Source organism: Capricornis sumatraensis, chromosome 13 (assembly GCF_032405125.1).
Source record: "Capricornis sumatraensis isolate serow.1 chromosome 13, serow.2, whole genome shotgun sequence".
NCBI lineage: Eukaryota > Metazoa > Chordata > Mammalia > Artiodactyla > Bovidae > Capricornis > Capricornis sumatraensis.
In genome coordinates this window covers 29,960,706-29,973,317 of record NC_091081.1, presented here as the reverse complement: position 1 = coordinate 29,973,317, position 12,612 = coordinate 29,960,706, and the positions used below count along the sequence as shown (strand labels likewise).

Sequence of the window (12,612 nt, the reverse complement as noted above, 5' to 3'; positions counted from 1 at the left end):
TGAACACATGACTTTGAGACTGAGATATGCACATATGGCTTCAATCAAGTTGTGCAACAAAAATTTATAACTGAAAGACTTCCACTGATGGTCTCCTCTGGAGGAGTACCTTTTAATAGGTACTTCACCAATTCAAAAAGATAAAAATACTACACAATTTAAGTGGCTTAATTTCATAAAAAAAAACTTTCACTTTACATACACACACTGATGGGTTTTCATCTATATGTTTATCTGTTCTGTTGACAAAATGTCAGTGTTTTTTGATGGGACCAAACTGAAACTACACTTAATGAGTTCCATTTAATTAAATGCACACAAGGGTAAATTAGCTATTGTATCTCAAGAGAAGGAAAGAAGGGATGCAGAGTTCAGAGACGTGCTGGAGAGAATGATAAAATGAAAGCTCAGTCATTTCACTATGGCAATATGGAAAGAGCTTACTTAAAGTACTCATTAGAGGAAAACGTGTTATTGGCTGTGAAGTTCAGATATATCACACAAATGGCAAAGCAGCACAGACCAGTAGGATTTCCTAATGAGGTAATGCTGTTTTTTTAAGCATTGTGGTGAGTTACTAGGTTGTGAAATCATCCTCTAGTCTTAAAAAGGAGAAAGAAGCCAGTTGTTTGAGTAACTTATAAAACCTCTTTAAGACAAAACAGCCACCAGAGTAAGTACTTTTCTTGGAAAGTATCTTTCAAGAAAACCAGGACTGTGTAGTGACACTTTGTTTCATTTGCTCATTTTCACACCGCCTGCGTTCTCTCTAACCTCTCCTTTCCCTGGATGCTACTGGCTGGCTCACTCCCTTCCACCTCACTTAGATGACCAGCAGCTTCCCAGCAAAACCTCACCTGAAAATTAAACCTACCCTCTACTTACAAAATGAAACAAATCCTCACAAACAAATCAGTGGTACTCCTGCTTGTCAAGAAGGGTCTCACTAACACCTTTAAAACAAAAACAGATGATGGAGGCTCCAGAGAAAAAAATTTGCTTTGACCATATTATAGGAAACACTACATCCCAAATTTAGAACCAAAAAAAAAAAAAGAATTCGTGCTTTGGTAAGGTTCAAATTTTATTTCCAACTACTGCAGTAACAAAATACCAGTGGTAGTTCTGCATGGGAAGTGGCAACCTTTTAAATAAACAAGGCCACAAATTAGTATTCTGACAGCACTTGGACCTATGGAGATTTTGATAGGGGAGGATTATTACCATCAGTACTATAATATAAACTTATGTTTCCTCCGTATTTAGTAACAAAAATATTCATTTTACCTCAATAATTCATCATGTACACATTTCTACCCTTTGTAAGCATGATCCTTGCAGGCTGTACTGTGTGAGAGTGTGAGGGGAAGTTTCCCCCAATCACAGGTTTTTCTATAGTATACAGAAATAGCACTTAAGCAGTCATGGACAGTATTACTAAATTTTTAGTTGAAAAATAAAAGAATGAGTTCTCCTATATATCCCTTTCTGGGAGTAAAAAGACACACACCATTACAAACATAAAATGAGTCAAACTTCTATTTTATTGACAGGAGTCCAAAATGAATACAAAAAAATGCCTCCTTTGCATGTTATATTTTACCTTAAAAGGCTTCTGATAAGAGTCAGGTAGATTAAAAGCTAAGAATGTATTTCAGCTTTTATAGTGACCTTTTTTTAAAAAGGTTTAGTAACACAAGTCACCAACATCAGAGAACGTATGGTCCCACAATCATTTTTAGATCTATAGCTTATAAAAAGAATTAGATCCTGCATTGCTCTGCTAAAATAGAGGCTTAAAAATGTTTTAAGCCATTAAAAGCCGTTTTTATAATCTATCTGGTAACTCTGGGCAATTAAGAAAAGGAAAATCCCAAAACGTAGCCCTCTAGATTATGTGGAATGTGACAGAATGCCAACTTATGACCAAGATAGGCAAAAATAAAATATTTAAAGCTATGAATGGAGCTGTTATAAATAGTTTTATAACACTGCAAAATGTCAGTAAATGAATAATAGAGCTTATTAAAGACATTAAAACTTGAGCAGATGTTACTTAAAACATTTGTGGTGTTTATCACACATACTTTAATGTTAAAACTAAAGCTAAACAAAGAACGGTCACTCATTTATAGATTGTTTTTCATGTACCTTTACTTTTACTGGGACCACAGATGATCAGATAATACATAGCCCACACTTCTGGACAGTTATAACAAAGGGTTTATTATCATTTGCAGATGAAATAAATGCACCATCCCATACCTGAAAGGCTTTCACAAACCTTAAGCATCTTTCAGACTGCACCAAGGCACCACCAATGCCTTGGTAACACACCCATTTCTAGCAACACTTCCCTCAACATCAGTTCTGCACTGCTTTTGGTTTATTATACACTTCCGAAACAGCAAAAATTTGCAAAGATGTGCAAATATTGTGGTCCATGCTTAGTCATCATCTTCCTCCTCTTCTTCCTCTTCCTCAAAGCTGTCTTCAAAGCCCTCGCTGTCCTCCTGGTCTTCATCCCCCTCTATTGCTGTATCCCACTGTGGGTGATTTTCTGGCACGGGCTTAGCCTCATGAACTTCCAACTAGAAAAAAGAATTACATGCAGACATTAGAAATCTGGGGAGGAATAACGTAAGAAATATCTGGTAAAGAAAAGATTATCTTTGACAGCAACACTTGTAAAGAAAAGATTACATCTTTTAACTCTAAATTTAACACATTTAAGAACAGATAATCATCCTCAAAATAAAAACGTGAATCTAGTAACATGTTAGTATAATTAAGTTTCTAGTGTAGTTTAATAGAATGATTTTACAGGAGCTATATACTATTTATTCTGCAGTATGAAAGATGAATAATTCTGACTCTTGAGCAGGAACACTGTTCATAATAAGTCTTCTGTGGATGGAAAAAAAGTTCAAGTGTGACTTCCAAAGAGGTATTTGCAGCCTCCAGACTACTCATGAAGTTAACATCCTATAGCCAACGGAAAGAAATACAGTGCCCTCATGGGGAAAAAAAGCCACGCCTTTGTTGGCTCCTTTCAGTTTAGTCCCAGTACACAATGCAACACTTCTTCCGCACAATCTCTCTAACACAATAGCATGCCTTTTATGAAAAGCTCAAGAGACTTCCCTGGTGGCTAAGATGGTAAAGCGTCTGCCTACGATGTGGGAGACCTGGGTTCGATCCCTGGGTTGGGAAGATCCCCTGGAGAAGGAAATGGCAACCCACTCCGGTACTTCTGCCTGGAAAATCCCATAGACACAGTCCACAGGGTCGCAAAGAAATGGACATGACTAAGCAGCTTCACTACTTTCACAAGTGAAATGGTAACATTGATGAGAATGTGCTTCAGATGATACTCACACAAGTGTATACTCTAAAATGCAATACATGTGCCTTTCTAAAGAAAACAGAAACCATCTGGTGAGGCCCTATAAAGGTATGGCATATTTTCAGTTCAGTTCAGTTCCGTCGCTCAGTTGTGTCCGACTCTGCGACCTATCATGCTGGTAAGTTATACTCAAGGTTCTAAATCATCATACTCCTTTAACACAAGTTTATTATTGAGAGCAGTCCATCAAGTGTATTATATTAAACTATGAGAGGACCTCTTTCCCTGTTATTCTACATTTCAAAACTAGAACTGCTTCCCCAAGATGTAATACACTTATTCAAATAGACAACCTTATTTTTTTAAGTTCCCTTTATTACCTCAAAAATGTATAAAAAAATTTTTATATGGTTTGATTCACTCTTTTTCTCTGTGTATTCCTCTTCTTCCTTCTTTCTCAGGTATTTGAAAATTTCTCAAAAAGGAGGAAGTGGTAACTTTCATTTCCCACACAAGTATAATAATGCAAATCCATACCCATCATAGATTAAAAAAAATATTCATTTTCAAAAAAACTTTATTATAAGAGTATAGTTGATTGACAGGGTGTATAGCAAAAAGAATCAGTTATACATATATGTAAATCCACTGTTTTTTTTTTTTTTAAGATTCTTTTCCCATATGGGCATTACAGAGTATTGAGTAGAGTTCCCTATGGTATACCGCATGTTCTTATTAGCTACCTATTTTATATACATAGTAGTATGCATATGATCAATCCCAATCTCCCAATTTATCCCTGCCCCCTCACTTTTATCACCCCAGTAACCATAAGGCTGCTTAAATAAGTTAATTTGTATTTTTAGTGTGCACATATAAACAATATCATCTAATATTTGTTTTTCTGTGTCTGACTGACTTCATTCAGTATGACAATTTCTAGGGAACACCACATTTACAGCATAGTCATTATTCTTACCTTCAGTGGTTTAATCTGATCCAAACCCATATAGGAGTCTGATCTCAGAAACACTGTATATTGATAATTTCCAGGCTTGCCTGGTGCAGGAAACTTCAGTTCTACCTAGAAGATAAATCAGAACTTAAAATCTGTATTTTAAAGAGTGGAAGAAACAGTAGCTCCCTCCTAACATATTTAGACCAGAGAGTATTTAATAGCCAGTGCTTACTCAGAAGACAGAAGAGGTCCTAACACATGTTACAAAAGTTCTAATGACAACAAATGTATTTACATATATGACATTTGTGTCATATATATACTATGTAAAAAGGAAATAAAAATAAGCAGAATTGATGGGGGTAATTTCTATCTCCAGAATTCAAGAAAACATATTTAAAGCAACCAAGTTCTATCTTGATAATTTAAAGAAATGAAGCTGGGTATAAAAGTAAAATAAATGAAATGTTGAACTAAAACAGACTTCACCAAACAGGAATAGTTCTTGCCAAATTTTCTTATTTCTAGAACAAATGTTGAGAGAACAGAAAATACATTCATCATACATACATACATATATATATACATCATACATCATATACATCATACATACATACATATATATATATATATATGTCTCTGCCCTCAGTCACAGGCACAGAGCTTCTCAAATCCCTGTAATTCCAAAGTGACAAGAGCACATAAGGAGCATCTTCTTTTCTAAAATTTGGTCTTTGGATCTGGTTCAAGACACTGAGCTGACAAATCCTTTGGAATTTCCTGGACGATAAGAATAAGTTCTCTTCTAATGAGGCAACTCTTGGTCTCCTAGATGAGGACCAGTCACCAGAAAGCCCAAGCCATGGGTAAAAGCCTGGAACTTTTAGTCCCACCCCCTACTCTCTGGAGAGAGGATGGAAACTGCGTTAATGATCAGTTATGCCTAGGTGATAAAGCCTCCATAAAAATACCAAAATAAGGGGTTCAGGGAGCTTTCAAACTGGTGAACACGCAGAAGTGCTGGGAGAGCAGATTGCTCAGAAAGAGCATGGAAGCTCGACATCCCTTCCCATATACCTTGCCCCATGTATCTCTTTCATCCGGATATTCATCTGCTTCATCATACTATTTTCATAATAAACTGGTAAATATGTTACCCTGAGTTCTTTGAGTCATTCTGGCAAATTACTGAACCCAAGGAGGGGATCATGGGAGCCATGATTTACAGCCAGTTGGTCAGAAGTACAGGTGACAAGCTGGGACTTGCAACTGGCATCTAAAGATGGGCAGCGGGGCAACAGCAGTCTTCTGGGACTGAATCTTAATCTGAGCTGTCTGGGGAAATAGTGTCAGCACTAGGTTAAACCACAGGACACTCAGCTGGTGTCACAGAGAAACAGAAAGAGGTCAAAACCATCGATGAATGGTCTGTGGGGGCATGACAATATGCCTGCAACATTTTTCTGTATCTCACAAACTGAGAGGTAATGAACATACTACACTTGACCATTCTTTCTTCCTATGGAGAAATAAACATTTAACAACATCTATCAGAATTACAATGTACAGAGCCTCTAATTCATTAATTCTACCTCTATCCTATAGATGTGTTTGAATGATATGAGGTTATTCATTGCAGCAAAAGACAAGAAACACCTTGTAAGTCCTCTAAAGAGCTGAGCACTGAATAAATAAACTTCCACACTAAAGAATATCATGCAGCTGTAAAAACAAACAATGAAGCTTTTTTCTATATTAATATGGTACAAATTCAAAGTTTTATCACTGAGAAAAAGGCAAGGTGCAGAACATGATGTATGCTACTTTTTGTGCAAAACTGGGGAGAATATACCTATGTATATGCTTGTACTTTACTACAATATCACATGAAGAATAAATAAAAATTTGGTAATATCGATGGTTTCCAGGAAGTAGAACGGGTGACTGAGAGACAGGAATACAAGATGTTTCAGTGTGTGCACTTCTGTATATCTTCTGAAACACTAACTAGGCACATGTATAATCCATTCAAAAATGGGTAAAATTTAAATTTTAAAAAATGTTAAAAATTACTCTGTGAAAGAGATACCCATAAGTTGGCACTATCACTAAGTGTCAAACAACAACAAACTACTTTAAACATTTACTACTTGGTTAGAAAGGCAGGAAAAAACTTTTAGGATTTAAAAATCATCATTACAGAACTCTCTTGAAATTCAAAAGCTTTGCTCTTGTCCACCACGTCCAGGTAGACAGAACCTTCTTTCTCAAATACTAACGTAAAGAAATCAAGAAGAAAAACAAGGAAATCCAAGGGCAAAATATGTTCATCACAATGCTATTTAAGTGATGTCACTGACAGTGGACAATGCAATAAAATAAGAAATTCCACTTTAACAAATGAATCACTAGTACTTACATTTGTTTTTAACACAAAAGCACTAGTTCAATGAGGATATAAACAATAATTTCTGAGCACTAATCCAACGAGGATAAAACTCATAAAGGTTTGTAGAACATAACTAAATTCTGGAGATATGGTAAGGCAAATATTCTTAAGACAGCAACAGTGAAAACTCCCCAAAATAAGTTGAGAACAAGGTTTTAAAAGACCACCAAGCTGTCTACCTAAATTTAATATTATATCAATTTCCAATGAGCTCCCTCCAAAAGCTGTCAGAGAACAGTTACAAAATGTGTTTTCAATAAAATGCAATAAGCCATATATGATAAATGGATTTCTATACTGTTTTCTATATCTAAATAATGTTGTTGCATACCTACCTCTTCCGTATCTTTTAGTGTACACACATGATATGGCATAGATATTAATGTCTGTTCCTTCCTATCTGCGATATAAAGCCACCACCATTCTTGCTTTTCCTGCAAAGAGAAAAAGAGAAGAGTATAAATAGCCAGAAAGAATTACAGAAATACAGTTTCACCTTATCTCATTTTAGGGGTATGGTTACTCCTTGGTACCTGAGGGGGGCTGATTTCAGACAAGTTCCCCTTTCACCCCTACAATGTGGATACCAAAATCCATGAATGCTCGAATCTCTTACATATATTGGTGCAGTACTTGCATATAACCCATGCACATACTCCTGTACACCTTATCTAGCCTCTAGATTAGATTACTTATAATAGCTAATACAATGTAATTGCTATGCCAATATCCAGAAAATTCAAGTTTGCCTTTTTGGACTGTCTGGAATCCACCCCTCAACATTTTCAATCCACAGGTGATCAAATCCATGGATGCAAAACCCACAGATACAGAGGGCCAACTGTATTGCCCTTTAGCCACTGCTATATCCCCAGCACAGACACCATGGTTGGTACAAAATACAATAAACATTTACTGAATGAATAAATTCTTCTTAGAGCCACTCTCCAACAAAAGAATTTTGTATATAATTTTGGGGTTTCAATTAGCCCCTTAAACCCTACTGATGAACCTCTGTATTTTAAAAACTCCTAATTAACCTTAAATGATAAAAGATATGCTAAAAAATAAAACAGTATAAGCTATTACGAATTCATTTAGCAAATAATTTTAGTAATCTTACCTAGTAATAAGCAAAAGACAGAAAGTAGGAGTGGAAGGGACTTGGGTAACAGTATCAGAAATCAATACATTAAAACATATTACTTACAAGACAGCATCTCAGATTCTAAGAATCTATTTGTACCATTTACGGTACACGATTTCAATAAGCTCAGCATTTTCGGTTGTACTACATAAAAGATTAGGAACAGAAAAAGGGCTTGGTAAAGAAATTGCCACCAGAGTGCACAATGATAGCAGGAAACACTGACAGGAGACAAAAATCTATTAAAAAAAAATTAGAAGACCAGTCTGGGAGCACCAAACTTCAGTGTGGTCAGTAACCACCATTGCATCACAGCACAGATCAGTAACTTGTTATTCATTCGCTTTCCATCCACTGTTTAAGAATGGGATAGGGAAGATACCTTTCTAAAATGGCTTTTTAAAAGTTCTGGAGCTAAAAATGATATAAATTGTAGGATACGCGGATTAACCAAAGCAACACTAGAGTCTCAATTATCCAAGAAAAGTTTAAAAAAATAACTTTTTATTGAAAAATAGTTTCACAGGAAAAATGTCTATATCTTTAAGCCAAAATCACTTGTGCTTTCTATTTTATTTCAATCTTAAGACATTAAAATGCAGTTTATTATCTTCCTAATAATGGCACACTAAGCTCAACTAAAAGCTTTTGTTTAAATGCCTTAAACTACAAGGCAATGCAACATTAATAAACAGGATAACAAGTCATAAGTGGATGACTAACTCAACTTCTGCTTAATCCAAGGGTTAGGACTACTACAACAAAAGGTATAGGTGTATACATATGTCTTTCTACGTGTGTTTTGCACACACAAAATGGGCAGAAACATAACAGACTCTAAGTGCAGTACTGTTGTACTCACAGGAGATCGATTCCAGGACCACTCCATCTCCAGAATACCAAAATTCATGAACACGCAAGTCTGTTACATAAAATGTCGTGGTCTAGTTGGCCCACCACGTTTGCAGATGCAGAACCCACAGATTTAGAGGGCCAGAGAGTCTGTTGTAACTACTCAACTCTGCCATTGTACTACAGAAAGAATGGGTGTGGCTCTGTTCCAATAAAACTTCATTTACAATAATACTTCATTTATAAAACAAGCTGGGAGGCAGATTTGTCTGCAGGCAGTAGTCTGCCAATGTCTATTTCAAAGTCATCCAGACCTAATTATTTCACTTCTTGAAACCTCACCTTTTTTCTCTGTTAAGTGATGAATGCCTACCTCAAGTTGTATTGTGAAGATAAACTGAGATAATACAAAAAAACACCTGTTAAAATATCTAGGACACAGAGTCCAATAAAATTACAGTTACATGAATATAACCTCTCTGGAAAACAGTATGGAAGAGCCTCAAAAAATGAAAACTACAACTACCGTATGATTCAGCAATTTTACTTCTAGCAATTTACCCCAAGGAAAAAAAAGAGACACTAATTTGAAAAGATATGTGTACATCAATTCACTGCATCATTATTTACAATATTCAAAATATGGAAGCAACTGAAGTGTCCACTGACGGATGAATAGACAAAGAAGGTACATATAAACAATGAAATACTACTCAAGCCATAAGAAATCAAAATCTTGACATCAGAAACAACATGGATGGACCTAGAGGATATCATGCTAAGTTAAGTCAGAGAAGACAAAATACCACGATCTCGCTTATTTGTAGAATCTAAAAAACGAAACAAAATAAGATGAAAACAGGCTCACAGATACAGAGAACAAATATGCAAGAGGGGTGGAAGTGGCAGGGGAGATAATGAAGGAGATTTGGAAGAGATATTAATAAATAAGTCATGTGATATAATGTACAGCATAAGGAAGATGATCAATAATATTATAGTAACTCTGTATGGGAACAGACGGTTACCAGACTTACTGTGGTGATCATCTCATAATGTGTGCAAATATCAAACTACTAGATGGTACACCTAAATCTAACACAATGTATGTCAACTATATTTCAATAACAATTTTAAAAGTTATGATTATTAATGAAATGAGGTAAACATTTCTATATTTAAGCAGTCTGACATTTCATTTTCAGAAACATCATTACTAGAACATACATGTTCAAGAAGGTGCATTTATTCTTTATCTCTACTTAGAGAATGCCTCTCACTGCCCCAAATCTATTTGATTAAAATGAGATTCATTCAAGAAAAATGAACATTAAGAAGCTAGTGATTATCCAAAAGTCTGCAAGCAATAAATGCTGGATAGGGTGTGGAGAAAAGGGAACCCTCTTACACTGTTGGTGGGAATGCAAACTAGTACAGCCACTATGGAGAACAGTGTGGAGATTCCTTAAAAAACTGGAAATAGAACTGCCTTATGACCCAGCAATCCCACTGCTGGGCATACACACTGAGGAAACCAGGAACTGAAAGAGACACATGTGCCCCAATGTTCATCGCAGCACTGTTTGTAACAGCCAGGACATGGAAACAACCTAGATGTCCATCAGCAGATGAATGGGTAAGAAAGCTGTGGTACATATATATAATGGAGTATTACTCAGCCATTAAAAAGAATACATTTCATCAGTTCTAATGAGATGGATGAAACTGGAGCCAGTTATACAGAGTGAAGTAAGCCAGAAAGAAAAACACCAATACAGTATACTAACACATACATATGGAATTTAGAAAGATGGTAATGATGACCCTGTATGCGAGACAGCAAAAGAGACACAGATGTGTAGAGCGGACTTTTGGACTCTGAGGGAGAGAGAGAGGGTGGGATGATTTGGGAGAATGGCATTGAAACATGTATACTATCATGTAAGAAACGAATCGCCAATCTATGTTCGATGCAGGATACAGGATGCTTGGGGCTGGTGCACGGGGATGATCCAGAGAGATGATATGGGGTGGGAGGTGGGAGGGGGGTTCATGTTTGGAAACTCATGTACACCCATGGTGGATTCATGTCAATGTATGGCAAAACCAATACAGTATTGTAAAGTAAAATAAAGTAAAAATAAAAATTTAATAAAAAAAAAAAGAAGCTAGTGATTGCCAACCTATGGCATTGCACCCAGATTCTCTTGATGCACATGGTTAAAGTAGAAAAGAGTCTCTACCATGAGTTATTTGCACTTTAAACAAAACTGGTTTTTTGTTGCATGGGATTCCCAACCATTCTTGTTAAATATATGAGTTTTAATAACATTTAAGTCAATTAGTAACATAAAACTTTAAGTAATGTAAGTGGTTAGTATGGTGGGTAGGTAGGTAAATGAGAAGGTAGACAGGTAGAAGTTAGGAAAATCCCAAATAAAGTCTATCTGATAAACGGCACTTTGAGTTGTTTTACCATGCAGATAAAATTACAAGAAGGCACTTTTCACTGCTAAAATGTTCTAAGGGAGTAAATGAATGCTTTGCCTGTTAACTAAGCATGGTCTAAAATGAAGCTGTCTATTATAAGGGTACACATTATGCAGCTTACAACATCCCATGGTACTTTTAAAACCAATCAATGAATGAAATTTATTCGCTTGATTTCAGGAGCCCTGGTGTTGGCAGACTATACTGCAATGGGCGAAATGCCCCTAACAGATGGGCTATAGCTCAGGACATGCCAGAAGATCAGGATGCACAGTAAGATGGAATCCTGGGCTGACTGCTCTCCAAGTCAAAAAACAAAAGTCTGTGCATAGCCACTCATTTATTAGGAGAGCCAAATTACTAGTAATAGGAACTTGTCTTCAGCAGCCCCCAGCAACTATAGATTGACATTCTAGAGCAGAAACCATATTTATACATGAAATCACCCGCCAAACAGAAGGTTCTGAGGCAAACCTGTGAAGCAGTCTGTGGAACAGTTTCCCTGAACTAAGAGGCAGTAGTCCTTGACCTCTAGCCACAGAGAATTATCTGCAAAAGCAGTATGTCAAGATCTCAAATTGATCTCAAATTCATCTGAAAGACAAACAGCCTATCAAAGAGATCAAAAGCTGAACAGGCCACAAGCACAAGGGAACAAAGAACATCGCAATGATCAGTCTGGAGCTTGGGGATCAGCTCTTACTAAACTTAGTGGGTCCCTCAGGTCTGGGCTTGCCTTCTTCCCATGGATCAGGGCAATTATCAGAACAAGTCTAGTGTCTCCAGATGGCCAGTATAGGACCCTCAGAAAAAAATCCATGAGCAGAATTTAAGAACATTTTCATCCTATTCAAAACATGGTAGAAGTATGAGACTCACAAAAGCCACACAAAGTCACAGGCAAAATATGCATTTGTCTGATTAAGACTGCCTGAACTGCAAATAAGAAATCATCAGTAAGTACAACCCTCAGTAATCCAGGCACAGAAGAGACAGAGGCCCAGGACAACAACAAGGTACTTAAAAAGTTGACAATCCTCCTTTTAAACAACTCATTTACTCAAAGTAATGCACTGAAATATATGCTTCAAAAATGTGACATATTGAGAATACACATTTAGCGCATCTGAGTCAGTATACGTTACAGAGAGGATAAGAGTCAATTCACACTACAGAAAGGATAAAGAGCAACTAAGAAATATCTGACTAGAAGAAGGAAAACACTAGGCTGTGGAAACTCACCTCAGGAAAGTAAAGACTATAGACAGGATGTGTTATCTTTGATTTGGTTTCCAGTAGTGCTCTCTCCTTTCGCTGAATACTTTGTTGTAATTCTTGCCACTCCTAGTAAAGTGAAAATTAGAAATAAT

The 12,612-nt window shown here is 36.4% G+C and overlaps 1 protein-coding gene across 2 annotated transcripts in view; it reads right to left on the bottom strand.

Moving 5' to 3' along the window:
* Positions 1–791: 791 nt before the first annotated feature.
* The window catches only part of SEC63 (SEC63 homolog, protein translocation regulator), a 62,837-nt gene continuing 51,016 nt past the window's right edge, over positions 792–12,612 (bottom strand). For both annotated transcript variants that reach the window (XM_068984899.1, XM_068984898.1), the window contains exons 18-21: positions 12,485–12,586; positions 7,089–7,187; positions 4,326–4,430; positions 792–2,591 (exon numbers count right to left, since the gene is read on the bottom strand). In XM_068984899.1, the coding sequence (XP_068841000.1) occupies positions 2,448–2,591; positions 4,326–4,430; positions 7,089–7,187; positions 12,485–12,586 (450 nt within the window). In that variant the 3' untranslated portion in view covers positions 792–2,447. The remainder of the gene's footprint in view (positions 2,592–4,325; positions 4,431–7,088; positions 7,188–12,484; positions 12,587–12,612) is intronic.